The following is a 14,745-nucleotide window of genomic DNA, read 5'->3' as shown; positions in this document are numbered from 1 at the left end:
TGCCACATTTAAAATGTTCCCTCCTATAAAATTCTGCTGGGAACATGCCTCAGATAACAAGGCTGAAGAACAGAAAGTTCTGCTTAGAGCTAACTGGGACCAGTGTCTGGTAGATTACAGACATCTCTGAGATTACTGGTTCAACAGCTAGATTGATCAGGTCCATGACTTGTACTTTGGGAAACTACTTCCCAGAGTACAATCTCTTGAATACGTTCCAGCAAGAAAGCCATGTGAGACAGGACCTGTGTGCCCCAGACACACCTTTGGCCTCCAGCCAACATGAATTCACCTTGCGCTGAAGCTCTAGGGGGCTGACAGATCATGGCCTCCTAAAAAACATATGAATAAACACATGTGAACACACACTCACACAGAGTAAGCATAGGCCTTTTCCCAGGGGCGAGAAACAGGGAAGAATGACAAGTTTTCAGCTCAAGTCCCCCATCATCTCCACACTCACATATGGTTAAGTCATTTGTCTGAGGTCAAAACGACCACCATGTAGCAGTACCAGGATTTAAACCCAGGTTTCTCTGATCCTGACTGCCCAAGAAATCCTGAGAAATTTCTGATCCAGGAAAATGTCCTACGTGAGTAGAGGAATGCTTGATGAAGATAATAGTAACAGCTGTGATGACCATGACAAATCTTTCCCCAAGTGCAGCAACACTTGGGGGCAACTGTGCTGCCTTTAATCTTCAGCTTTAGCTTTTTTGCCTTAGTCATTTGATTCAACTTGGTACAAACATTTCTCACCTAGAACTCATCTGAGAATTCTTCTTGGGCCTTGAAACTGTTGTTAGGAATCCCTCCTTGTGTGCTGGTAACCTATAAGCTTATCTCTACTCCAGCTCTCACCTCTCTGAATGGAAATGGCCAGTGTTTTGTCTGTTTCCTTGTCTGAAGTGGAAGCTGCCAGGGCTGGGACCATGTCTGATTCAATGTTATATGCCCATGTCTAGTCCAGCACCTAGGCTACAACACATATTTGCTGAAGAATAAGAAACTCTCCTAAATCACTTACTAGCCACCTGTGGCAGCTGGTGTTTCCCGAGAATGACCAGTACATTGCAATCTGCTTACCCTTCCTAAATGTGACTTTGGCTCACCTGTTGAGAGGTAAGGTCTATGTTCCTTCCCTCAAATCTGGGTGGGTTTGTGACTGTGGCTGCAGTGATGCTACCTGACTTCTAAGGTCAGGTTTTAAAAGGTGGTATGGCTACTTCTTGGTTTTCTTGTGGTGCTTATTCCTGGGAGCCAGCTGCCATGCTGTGAGGAAGCCTGAGCAGCCCAGAGAGGGGCCCATGTGGAAAGGAACCGAGGTTCACGGCCTTCTGCCTCAGCCTCACTTCCAGATGATAGCAGTACAACTCGGCTGGCCATGTGAATGAGCCATCTTGAAAGTGGACCTTCCAGCCCATCAAGTTGACTTAGATTCAGCCCATGCAGCTGAGTCAGGGGAGAGCAGAGACAAGCGACTCCTCCCCAGCTACAGACTTATGAGCAAAATGAATGATTACTATTGATCTAAGCCACTAAGTTTCGGGTGGTTTGTTAGGCAGCAGCAGTAACTAGAATACCATCCATGTAGAAGTGAAATCAAAGCTCTTTCAGTGAGCATTCTGGATTTAGACATCAACGGCTTTTAAGTGCTGGAGCTCAACGGGCTGATTTTAACTTGGGTTTCCTTACTGTCCCACTTTCCTGACCAGGCTCAGAGAAAGGGAAACATCTCAATGCCAGGCTCTTTCTACAGCATCATGATTTCTCTGATCAACAGCCACAGGTTCCCTCAGGGAAGTAAGGAACAAATGCATACTAGGAGGGCCATGAAGCTTCCTGGTGCGCACACACACTGTGGGCTGGGGAAACAGATGGAATAAAGCTGGAGACTGTTATATGGTGTCTGCATATTGAGGACATAGCCATTTCCTGCAAGGAGCTAATAGTATAGAAGGAAATAAAATTTGCGGTGACAGGAGCATAAACTCACATACCAAAGGTGTTCTCTCAAAGACTTGCCTCAAATAAACAAAAATGAGAATCAAATCAGATGGATGAAAAGGTCAACTCAGCTTCTAATAAAATAACAAGATCATTAATATTCATGGAACATCTCTCTGACATCATGGGAAAGAACACAAATGCATCAGTCCAGACTGCCTTGTACTCTTCCAAACTAAAAGGAAGAAGTTCATAAAAACTGCTCCCTGCTTTACAGTAGAGAACCTGAGAAACACGACCTCAGCCAGGTGATCAAGGCGAACATCCACAGTGATAATGTCATGATGACAATATGTACCCTTGATATGAAAGAGGTGCTTTATATCTGTAGTTTTCCCCTCCCAAACCTATAATCCCAGTATAGTTATAAGAAAAACATCAGACAAATCCCAATTGAGGGAGTCTACGAAATAGCTGACCAGTACTCAAAACTGCAAAGGGCATCAGAAGCAAAGAAGGTCTGAGTAGCTGTCACAGCCAAAGGGAGCCTAAGGGGACATGAAGACTGAATGTAATGTGGTATCCCAGATGACATCCTGGAAGAGAAAAAGGACATTAGGCAAAAAAAAAGGGAGTCTGAACAAAGTGCTACCTCAGTTAATAATAATGTATCCATATAACTAACTGTGACAAATGTACTACAGTAATACAAGATGCTAATCACAGAGGAAAGTGCAAACAAGGCATCTAGGAACTCCGTACTACTGTTGCAACTTTTCTGTATATTTAAAACTATTCTAAATTTTAAAAATATATATTTTAAAATGGTGCATGGATGGCAGACAGCAGGGACAATGCAATGTGAAGGTTACCCCATGGGGTGGGCTCTAGAAGGGGACATAACTGAAGGGAGGCTTGTAGGCAACTTCCCCAGCACCCTGGTGTGAGATCATGCACCCACAGATGCGGGCATGTGGGTGGCGGAGTAGGCGCGGGGTGCTGAGATGCTCCCTGCCTTAATGCCAGCTTCTGGATCCTCGGATCTCTTTTAGCCTAGTTGATAGATTCTAGTCAAATGTATCTACTGATGTGCTTTGGAGTCCACTTAGAGAGAGGAGGGAAAATTCTAAGACTTTTGCTGTATCTGTCTGTATTGCCTGATTCTTACTTTTTAAAACATTCTAATTCAAAGTATGGAGTTAGGTGAAATGGTCAGGGAGACAACAACCTGAACATACAGTTTTTAACGTGTTCAAATTCCAACTGTGGAATCAGGGTAAACACCACCCATGTAATATAAACAGTCACTACTTTCCTGACCAAGCAGGCTGAATGAAAATCAAAGCTTATTTGTCAGTATCATGGGGCTAGGTTACCCTGTTGCTTAAATGTGGAAGCCACATAAGGTGCTGGACGTGGATATGTCCAGTCTCATTCACAATTTCTGCCCATACTCCCTTCCTGCTCGGTGATGATGTATTCGTCTCCAAAACCCAACTAGACTGTCATTTTGTCTTGGCAAGGTCAAGGTCCCTCAACTCTACAGGCAGAAATGGTGGCTCCCTGCCCAGTGCTCCCAGACACTCTGTTCCTGTTCCTATTGTGACTTTTCTCTGCAAAGAGACCTTCAGTAAAGGACATAGTGGGAAGGCCATGGGCATGGGGTCAGTGGGATTTGGGTTCAATGTTGACTTTGTAACTTTCTAGTTGTAGACTTCAGGCAAATTAGTTAAGCTTCATTTTTCTCAGCTGTATGACGAGGAAAATAACGCCTATCTGCAGGGTGCTTTTAGGGTGGGAATATGCGATTAAGATGCTTGGAAGGCCCCACACAGTGCCTCACATTAAATAGGTAGTAACTCTTGTTTTAGTTTCTAAACTAAACTTACACCCCTCCCCTGGGGCTGTGAGTTCTTGACCTGAGTCATCTGGAGCCTGAGAACTTAGTTCACTATCTGATACATAATAAGAGCACAATAATGCTTTTGAAACCATGTGAGAATGAAAGAATAATTCCACACATTTGAGTTATTTGCAGCTGAATGCTTACTACAAAATCATAGATGTTTATTTCTTTGAAGACAGTGTCAATGAAAGCAAGCAGTAAATAACATCAGTCCTGTGACACGCCAGTTCAGGGTGTGTGTGTGTGTGTGTGTGTGTGTGAGTGCATGTATTTATCTTTTTACTTTGCTTGCTTCTGTGATTAACATTAACTGCATCAAATGCACACACATCCCACAGGCCAGAGTGAGGCAGGAGAAGGCTGAGCTGGGACCTAACTCCTGTCGATCTGCTGCAGAGACTCTCTCGTCCCACCGTTGCTCCCCCCATGGTAAGCTCCATTCCTAATTACCTAGGCAAATTGGCCTGCATTTCTCTCCAGACTTCTAAAGGATGGTGTGAGAGTGTTTGTCAAGATTTGGATTTTACAGAGACAAGTCCCAGCCTTTGCTTTCTGGTTCAAGGCTTATGCTTTTGGAAGGCTGTGATGACAGCAGCAGGAAATAGGACAAATAGAAGTTTTTGTTAGAGGGGGCAGCTAATAGAACAGCCTCACGAAGAGCCTAGGCACTCCCTAGAGATGCAAGGGACAGGCCTGCAGTGATGTCTCCAGAACACTTGGCTCCTATAAACCCAGTGCACTGAATCCCCAGAGCTTGCAGCCCATGGCTTGGGGTCTGGTTCAGTGCACTCATCAGAGAGCATAACAGGACCTTTGGGACTCCTAGGGAACCTCTTGGAGAGTCCTGGGACCTGCCTAAAGGACCTGACTTGAGCACACCAGCATCTGTGTACCCTTAGCTTCAAATTCTCCAAAGCCAGAAAAGGAAAAAGATACAATGTCCTGGTCTGATCATGCCTGAGAATCACCTACCTAAAAAGAGCATTGGGGCTTTTGACCTGACATCCTCCCGGGCATGCTGATATCTCTCAGCACTTCTTCTCCCCTCACAAAAGAGCTTGTTGAGGAGGAAGGAGAAGAGACAGTGACTAGTGGTTAGCAGAGACAGTGGCCAAGTGTCCAGGAAGAGGGGATGGACAGGCCCACCCGAGGAGGGACTGATGTCTAAGAAGGGGGTCTGCCTCCTCTGCACGCAGCTTGCCTGCTCCTGAGCCCCTGTGGCTTCTCCTGGAGCCCTGTGCACAGCTGCTTGGTATTCTCACTGGGTTCTGTTGGATGGCTGCAAAGCTGTCTGGCCCTGCTCTCCTCAGTTGCCAAAGGTTCACTGCCTGCTCCAGTTTGCCTGGAACAAAACAGCTCAGGCAACACAGCTGTGCATCCTTGTGAGACTGCCCAATTTCCCATTTCAAGGCAGGATGCCATACCCCAAGGTGTAATTTGGGTTTTGGGCATAAGCTGAATTTCACAACTGAATTCCGAAACTCAGCCCTCCAGGCTGTGCATGTGTGGGAATTAAAAAGCTTTCTTCTCCTCTTCCCTCCTCCATTATCTACCACCCTCCCCAATACCAATACTGATACCATCACTAATGCTAAATTTCCATTTATTGAGTATCTACTATGTGCTAGGCACTTGTATGGCTGCACCTGACAGCCATGGCTTACCTTAAGCCTATCCTGAGAATGACCCTATGGTCTAAGAAGAATGTACGCTTAGAATTCCAAGCTAAGAAATCTGGGAGTGACCGATTAGGAGATTCATTCCTTACTTATGAGAAACATCTGAATCTGTGGCCCATTTCATGGAATGTAGGTCTACAGGGGACTGAAGCCGTTTATTTTGGGTTAAATGAAAGTTGACAGGTGGAGGTTGTTAAGGGTAGGGCGCTAAGTGCAAATGCTATATCAACTGCATGCTTTTTACCAGCAGATGCAGTTCTGTCCAGCTCATCACCACTGGACTCCTCCATATGTGAGTCCCCTCAATAAACCTCATGTCTCATTTGCTGGCTCCAGGTCTCTTTTTCAGCCTCTTGAACATGGTACCATCACTACTGAAGTCAACAAGGGTCCAGCATGACAACACTGTACGAATCAATTTCCATATATCATCTCAATCTTCACAAAACCCTATGAGGTAGAAAAGGACAAATCTTAACCCATGTGCTGTGTGATTATAAGGGTACTCACCCTCCACTTTTTTATTATTCTCTTTTGGGCTACAAATCTGTGGATTTGCATACCTGAATGATTCACTGTGGCTTTCTGGTGGAAAAACTAAAAACACCATTTGTCCATATCAAGCCAAGGAGACAAGCTCAACATACAAAGAACAAGGAGAGAATAATGGAAGATGGTCTATAATTCAGAAGCACATTGGATGGAGCATATTGTACATGTAGAAGCTTTTCAGGAACCCAAGAAAGCTGGAGGAACCTGGGAAGACTTCCTGGAAGAAGGGAAAGCTGAGTTCTCTTATCACCACTCCACTGTTTGTTCATTTCTTCATTTACATATCCAACAAACATTTATTGAGGGCTGAGTGTGGCTTTGTGTATCCCAGATAAACTAGTATCCTGATCATAGCCATGGATCTCAGCTGCTACTATCTCATTCCCCACCATGGGCAATAAGACGCATATTGGTAGGGAAAATTCCGGCAAATTATGTAAAGTTTATCCATAGGTAGAAACGCTTTACCCTGTGTTACGTTCAGAAGAGGAACACACATTTATTAAGCACCTACCACATCTGCAAATAACTTTACTCCCGAAAACCGATTTGATACTTAAGCAGCTTCTGTAAGGTGTGTTTCATTCCCTAAAACTAAAGTTCAGAGAGGTTAAAAGATTTATCCAAGGTCACACATTCAGGGTGGAGCCAAGATGCACAGCTAAGTCTATTACTGTTTTTTTCATACTCCCCCCCCCCCCACCCTGTTCTCTGTCTCCCTCTATTCTCAGCTGTAGACACTGCCAGCTGCAAACTTCTTTAGTAGTTATTCCTGATTACTTCTGCTCCTGGTGAGCTCACCACCTGATTAAAGGGCTCCTAGCTTCACCAGACCTTGGAGATGATAGGCAGATGACCCTGCAGAGTCAGGCTCTCTAGGGCTGTTCCATTTTGGTCTGGCCCCCATTCCAGCTAGGGATATAGTTCAAACCCTGCCTCTGAGTTGAACCCAAGAAAATAAGACCAAGATGAAAGCTTAAGTGCATCCCCTGAAAGGCTCTTATCTCCAGGCTAAGCTTGGAAGTGGGGAGACAGACTACCACAACCCAACCTGGGGATGTTGTCTCTTGTAGAAACACCCTCCTCAGTAACAGAAGGGTAGCTGCCCCATGTCCTAGGCAGGGGGAATAGGAGAAAGTGGCTCCTTGTCTCTGAGATTTGCTTAGCTGATCCTCTCTCACCCCAACCATAGCTCCTAACAAACCCAGGTACCCAGACACATAAATACCACCCTACGTGTATTTCCTGTGTCCTCCCTTTTCTTTTTCCTGAGGAGGTGTGGAGACAAACACCAGAATCACACAAAACTAGGTATAAATTTACTCACTAGCTTTATGGCCTTGCCTCAATTTCCCAGATAAGCTGGCAGGGTTGGGATTCTGTCTGGCTCTTTCCATTTATCATGATGTCCTCTTTTGGGTTCTTTCAGATTTTGCATTGGGTTGATGTAGTGGATGCTGTAGTCCACTACCCAGATTCCTCCCCCAACCCACAACAATGAGGTTCTCATTCCGGAGCTGCTAGGAGGGGTGCCAGATGACAGCACACAGCTGAACTTCTCTTCAGCTATTGCCCTTGGATTAAGAGAGCTGCCTTGCTCAAGGTTACACCCCTTTCCTGGGAAACCAGTATCCAATGACTGGTTCCCGTAAAAGGAATGGAGCTGCCTTAAAAGAGCGGCCTTGCTCCAATGTGGGAAGACTACGAAGAGCCATCCCAGCTCTGGAATTCCCCGTAGGGTTGGCTAAGGACTTGGCGTGGTTGTGTTGCAGCCCAACATCCCCCCTTGCTTGATCCGGCTTCTCTTACTTTCCTGAAGGTGTTGATTCTGGGAGTACTTCTGGAATACCTCCGGTATGCAAATTTCCTGCTTCCTGGGAACCAGATCTGCCACAGATGATACTCAATTAATGTTCATGATGAGGGAGACAATTCTTCCTTCTTGTCAATCATTTCCCATGTCTTTCTCCACAATATTCCTTTCATCCCATTTAACATCCCTTTAAGGATTCACCCCTTTCAGGTAGGCTTCCTTCATGTACTCCTTCCAGGTTCTGGTCATTCTAATCATGACTGCCACTCTAATAGATGGTATATAAGCCTTTTATTCCTGTCATTATGTATTTTCTCACATCTTTCCATTATCGTGGAAGCTCATTATGACTAGGTGATTTCAAATTTAATTTTAAAATATTTCCTCTCACTCAGTCATACACAGTGATGGTTGGAGGCATTTAATCCTGTTGGCAGAACATGTTTGACAAATCCCTTGTCAGTGCTTCACCTTCCTCTCACTCATTTAATTCATCCAGCACACACTTACTGGCCGTCCTGTCTGAGCTAAGCATTGCCTGTGCTATGGGACACACAAAGAAATAATGTTTCCTTTCTACTGTCCAGGGAGTTGCAGTTGAGCAGGAGAGGTTTGTGGTAAAGTGGCTGACCCTGAGGCCAGACTGCCAAGGTTCAAACTTCTCTCTCCCAATTTCTAGCTCAGTGGCCTGGGACAAGCTATTTAAGCTCTTTGTGCCTGTTTCCCCACCAGTAAAATGAGAATTACAACAGTAGCCACATCATTGGATTATTGTGAGGACGAAAAGAGTTAACATGTAAGGAGTCTGTGTCACTGTCTGGTACACAGTAAGCATTATTTAAGTCTGCCTTGCCCAATATGGTAGACACTAGTCACATGTGGCTATTAAGCACTCTAAATGTAGTTGTGTACTGTAAGTATAAAATAATATACATGCAGTTTTGAAGACTTAGTATGAAACAAGGTAGAATATTCCATTAATTTTTGTATTGACTACACGTTGAAATATTTTCGATATATTGGGTGAATTATTAATTTTCCACTTTAATTCATGTGATTGCTATACAAATTAAAATTATATATGTGGCTCGTATTATATTTCTATTGGACAGTACTGACCTAAATCTTTGCTATAAAAATAATAATGGGTTGGGAGCAGTGGCTTATGCTTATAACCCCAGCACTGTGGAAGGCCAAGGCAGACAGATTGCTTGAGCCCACTAGTTCAAGACAAGCTTGGGCAACATAGCAAAACCCTGTCTCTAAAAAAATACAAAAAATTAGCTGGGTGTGGTGGTGCGCACCTGTCGTCCCAGCTACTCAGGTGGCTGAGGTGGGAGGATTGCTTGAGCCTAAGAGGCTGCAGTGAACTGTGATCACGCTACTGCACTTCAGCTTGGATGACAGAGCAAGACCCTGTCTCAAGAAAAAAAAAAAAAAGAAAAGCAGAAATAAATACCATCATAAAGGTATATGTACTGCCAGAAAAACTATTCTAAGAGTGAACAACCAGCATCAGTATCACCTGGGAATTTGTTGGAACTACAGACTGTTGGGTCCCTGTTCCAGATGGACTGAATTAGAAACCCTGGGGAGAGGTCCAGCCAGCTATGTGTCCAGGTGATTCTGATCTGACCAAAGTATAAGAGGTACTTCTCTAAGGCAGTACAGAGGAATCAGTAACCAATTCAATTAGAGGGGAAGACCAAGTTGTTCATCACAATAGTATTGGAGAAAAGGCAGGGCAGGGAAGGCCACACAGAAATGGTCCACGCATGTAGTAAGTTTGACATAAAAGTAGGTGGCCTCTAGCAAATCTCTATCCCATTCTGCTTGGCTCCTTTAGATGCTGGTTTTTCTGGAAACAACACCCTCTGGCCTGGTTGGGTCCCCTGCCCTCTGCACCTTTTTAATCTAAAGAGAGCCAAGAACAAATTGGATCTAAACTGCGTGCCCTTAGTGAAAATAATTTGCATTTGTAAAGCATGACCCCAAAAGGTGTGTTTATTATTTCCTGTATTGTGCTAGCACCAGCTGGATGTGGGGCAGATGGACAACCCAGGTTCAGAGAGAGAGAGAGCAAGAGAGAAGCAGCAAGAGCTCAGGAGCCAGCTTGTGACAAGCGGGTCAGCCTCTAAATAGAGCTGCTTCCTGAGAGCACCATAAGCCAGGGGAGGATTAGAGGTGGCTGCAGAGATCCTTTTCCATTAGGAAAAGATTCTACACTAACTCCATGATTTTGCACTATGTATTTATAGCTTTTATTTTATTTTGGGCTCCTACCAAATGAATGCCTTACAGCTGATAAAGCCCACAATTTGTCCTTGGTCTTCAGTAGGGTCACAGACAGGGACATGAGTCCAAAGAAGCCCCTGCACCGTGGTGTGGGTATGACACATTGTGAATTAAAGGACTTGGTAAGCTCTGGCCACATTTGTTTCCCTGGGGGAGTGGGAGTGGAGGGCTGGAAAGAAGGGGCTCCGTGGGACATCATCACTGTGGAGGAGGCTGCAGGTTCAGAACAAACTCATCTTTCTACAAAAGCCTTTTTCACCCCACCTACAACCAGTTTCCTTTTTATTTTCAGCTTGTGTATTTGCAGCCATCTTTGCTCATAACAATGATATCATCTTCATGCACAGTGAATTAATGTTGTGGAACTTTCGGGCCAGCAGCAAAGTTTCTGTTACACCATTTCCTGGAAGTACCCTTGGGTCTGTGACCCTCATCTCCCCACAGCAGGAAGAGCAAGCATCACATCATCAGAACTGAAAGGTGCATCAGGTTTACTAGCAGTAGCACTAATAATGTTAATTATAGAAGTGATAGCGAGGTGGGGGTGGTGATAGGAATGGGCAAATACATATCATTTATTTGGTCCTACTTTTTCCAGGTGTTAAGCAGTTTGCTACTATGCCAGGTTATATTTTCCAAACATGACTGCACCAAAATATCTCATCCCACAGGTTCTTACAATGTGATTTGCTATGTACTGAGAAGTGGGGTCTGCATTCCCTCCTCTTTCATATGGGCAGCTTTTTGTGACTATGGCAGAAATGATTCCATAAGTTCCAAGCCCAGGTCAGGAAAGATAACGTGTAATAAATCTGGCTATCCTGAAGCTGCCATGCTCGAGAGACCACACACAGATGGAGAGAGATGCTTAGGAGTCCCAGGTGTCCAAGCCTCCAGCTATGTAAATCTTCCCAGCAGCAACTGCCAGACATGTGAGTGGGCAAACCTTCAGGTGATTTCAGCCCAGCTGATGCCAAGGGAAGCTGAGACAAGCTGTCCCCACTAAGTATTTTCCAGATTGCACACTTTCAAACAAAATGAATGGTGTCATTCTTTTAAGACGCTGATTTTTGGGGTGATTTTGTTGCTCAGCATTCGTAAATGGAACTCCTCTGCTACCTCATTAAACCCACATAATAACCTTTTAAACTAGGTATTATTATCACAGTTATCGTACAGATGAGGAAACATACAGATTAAGTAATTTGCCTAACACTTCACAGCTGGTATGTAGCAGAGCTGACCCACAGTCCAGGGCTGTCTTGCTTTCAGTGCAGGCTCTTTGAGTCACAGCTTACCTGGCTTGGCCACACTCTAATGCATGTGCTACAGTCCCTAGTGGGTCTGTTGCAATGCCTAGAAATGTCTGCTAGATTACACATGACTCTACATAGACAGCTAGTAAGCAGAAATAATTGCAAGGTTTAAAACTGTGTCATAGGAAAGACGACTTATCCTTAAAGGTCTGCAGGTAAGGTTGATTCCCATGTCCAGTATGAAGAGACACAACCTTGAAGTGGGAATAGGAACAAAGGATACAGGTGGTCTTGAGGTTACATGAGGGCTGTGATGTCCTAAAACTCTAGTGGCCTTTTAGAGATCAGCCTATTTTTTTGTTTGTTTTTACCATTCATAATAGTATTTTAATCAGGAAATGTGTTCTAAGAGTCAAATAGCTTCTTCACTGTCTCTTACTTTGGAGTTCGGTTGGTTTGTAAACTGGAGATAGCCCACTGGGGATAATCTTTCAAGGCTGCAGTGAGGTCCGATGCGCTGCTGACATTTTCACCACGTGGTAGACCCAAAATGACTTTGGGGCTACACTTGGAATTGGCAAGTTTCCAGAAAATGGAGGGACTATCATCAGAGACAGCGCACAAGTGGGAGAAAGGTCACCAGCCTCACTCATGGTGAGTGGGAACCTTCAATCAGGTGAAGCAGGTTTGCTTCTGCAGAACTGGTTTTCAGACCAGATCCCTCAGCTGGCTTGGACAAGAACAAATGCAGCCAGTTACGGGCTGCTCATTTCTATTTCTCTAGGGGTTCCAGAGAACGATCACCTAGAGAGTGACAGTAACCTTTTGCAATCAACTGCAGGGCTGCTTGACCCTATTTTAAAATTATTGAATATCCCTTACTCCTTCATTGCTCCCTTTTAAGAGACATTTCTTTTTAAAATTAACTTTATTGAGGTATGATTTACATACAATAAAATTCACCATTTTAAGTGTACAGACTGGCAAGTTTTGGCAAAAGTATACACATGTGTAGCCACTACCATAATCAAGACACAGAATGCTTCCATGTCTCCAAAAAGTTCCCTTGTGTCCCTTTCCAGTTAAATCTCCTCCCCAACCCTCACCCCAAGCAAATGATCTGCTTTCTATCACTGTAGGTTTCTTTTGTGTGTTCTAGATTTTTACAAAATTGAAATTAAACAGAATCTTTTGTGTCTGGCTTTCACCAAGCTTAACATCTGTGAAATTTCTCCATTTGCTGCAGGTATCCGTGGTTTGCTCCTTTTTTTGTTTTTAACGTTGAGTAGTATTCCATTACAGGGATATGACCAATTCGTGTATTTGTTCATCTGATGATACACAGCTGAATTGTTTCCAGTTTAGGGCTATTATGAATAAAGCTGCTATGAACATTTGTTTACAAATTCTTTGTAAGGACATATGTTTTCATTTATCTTGGGAAAATACCTAGAGATGGAACTCTGGGACATATGGTAAGTGTCTATTGAACTTGATTAAAAACTGCCAAACTGTTTTCCAAGTGCTTTACCATTTTACCTTTTGGTTTAAAAATTTAATTATGCTGACTGACAGATGGATTAATTGATTGTTTAGGTAATAAAGTATACTGGCATGATGCGGAAAATAACTACTGTGTGACGTCTCTCTCCCAGCTTTAACCCACCGAAGGTGAGTAGCATTACCAGTTCCTCATGGACCTTTCCAGAAACAATTAAAACGTCATAAGCAAACACTTACCTACATTTTCCCTCTCCCACTTTTCATACAGTTGAGTGTGTCCTGGACACACCTTGTTTTTCTCACTTAACAATATATCTTGGCTATTGTTAAAGAGCCATCTCATCTCCCAAAGTGTGTTCTCAGGAGCTCTATGCATCACTCTGTATTTGTAAGAAAAGGGTTCCCAAATAAACTTGGGAAAATGCTGCAAACTATGGCGACCTCTTAGAAATTCATAATGCACATTAACTTAATAAAAGCTCTAAGAAGTCCTGGGATTAAAAAGCAGGGTTTCCAAAATGATTTGACTGTAGAATTTTCTTGCCAGCAATACCTACTTAACATTTTGCAGAATGAGAATTCTGTAGAAGACTCTCAGCGAAGCACTTACGAAGACTAGGAGTCAACTTTACTTTCTGTAAATGATCAGATAGTAAACATTATAGGCTTGATGGATATGGTCCTGACCAAAATTACAGTACTCAATTTTGCCACTGTTGGGTGAAACCACAGACCTGATGTAAATGAACGGGTGTGGCTGTTTCAATATAACATTATTTATAAGAAGAGATGGCAGGCTGTAGTTTGCCAACTCCTGATCTAGAGACGGCAGGAGTTGAGTTGGGGAAGGTTCCCAGCAAGTTTTTAAAGTGTTTCCCCAAGGCCTGTTTGTGTTGCTTTCTCCCTACATGCTCCCATATCGTTCTCCACCCCAACTAATCTGCCACCACAAAGTTTAGAAGAGGGATGGGAAGGGAGGAGATGAGTGAACAGAAGCAAAAGAAGTAGCTGTGGGTTGGGGAAGAAGGGACAGGAGAGAGTGAACTGGAGGGAAGGTGTCCTGGAGCAGACGCTGGAGAAAATAAAAACTTCCCAAGAGCAGAATGAATAACTGCTCAAAGAGAAACCACTTCCCTACCCTCTTTTCCTCTTCTTCCTCTCTATTCCCCTTTATGCCCAGAGAGTCCACCTGGAGTACTGGACAAGGACGTCCACACAGCACATTCTCACGCTCTATGTGAATAAATAAATAATGAAGGCTTTTGGGCTTGGGCTTCAGCATCTCCATCTGTAAGACCATACACTTGGACAGGCGCGGTGACTCACATCTGTAATCCCAGGACTTTGGGAGGCTGAGGCGGGCAGATCATGAGGTCAGGAGTTCGAGACCAGTCTGGCCAACATGGTGAAACCCTGTCTCTACTAAAAATACAAAAATTAGCCAGGCTTGGTGGCGCATGCTTGTAATCTCAGCTATTTGGGAGGCTAAGGCAGGAGAACCACTTGAACCTGGGAGGCAGAGGTTGTAGTGAGTTGAGATCACACCACTGCACTCCAGCCTGGGTGACAGAGCAAGACTTCATCTCGAAAGGAAAAAAAAAAAAAAAAAAAAAAAAGACCATAGACTCCTGAATAGCTTCCTTCTTCAAGGATGCCATGAAATTTTTGTGAGCTTGTGGCCAGATAAGTGGTAGACATACGTGATTCTGGGAGTAAATTTTATGAGTTTTTTCATCTAACTGGGCAATAGGTATAACAGTTATCTAAGGAAACTATAGCTTGTCTTTTTTTCAC

At 43.9% G+C, this 14,745-nt stretch overlaps 1 protein-coding gene and 1 long non-coding RNA gene across 17 annotated transcripts in view; one reads left to right on the top strand and one right to left on the bottom strand.

The window, feature by feature from the left end:
* LOC105469876 (transmembrane protein 108) overlaps nt 1-14,745 on the bottom strand; it is a 343,076-nt gene that overhangs the window by 21,092 nt on the left and 307,239 nt on the right. For 12 of the 14 annotated variants that reach the window (XM_071090926.1, XM_071090927.1, XM_071090925.1 and 9 more), the window contains one exon: nt 7,894-7,971. The exons of the other annotated variants lie outside the window; for them this stretch is intronic. In XM_071090926.1, the coding sequence (XP_070947027.1) occupies nt 7,894-7,971 (78 nt within the window). The remainder of the gene's footprint in view (nt 1-7,893; nt 7,972-14,745) is intronic. 14 annotated transcript variants of the gene reach the window in all.
* LOC105469875 (uncharacterized) overlaps nt 1-14,745 on the top strand; it is a 37,659-nt gene that overhangs the window by 8,983 nt on the left and 13,931 nt on the right. For 2 of the 3 annotated variants that reach the window (XR_011619698.1, XR_011619700.1), the window contains exon 2: nt 13,045-13,119. This is a non-coding gene — a long non-coding RNA (uncharacterized lncRNA). Of the gene's footprint in view, nt 1-4,191; nt 4,283-6,156; nt 7,028-13,044; nt 13,120-14,745 lie in introns of those variants that run through there. The other variant, XR_011619699.1, reaches the window with a different exon arrangement.

Source organism: Macaca nemestrina, chromosome 2 (assembly GCF_043159975.1).
Source record: "Macaca nemestrina isolate mMacNem1 chromosome 2, mMacNem.hap1, whole genome shotgun sequence".
Classification (NCBI taxonomy): Eukaryota; Metazoa; Chordata; class Mammalia; order Primates; family Cercopithecidae; genus Macaca; species Macaca nemestrina.
The sequence above is the reverse complement of the archived record's forward strand: the minus strand, read 5'-3'. Positions and strand labels throughout refer to the sequence as shown.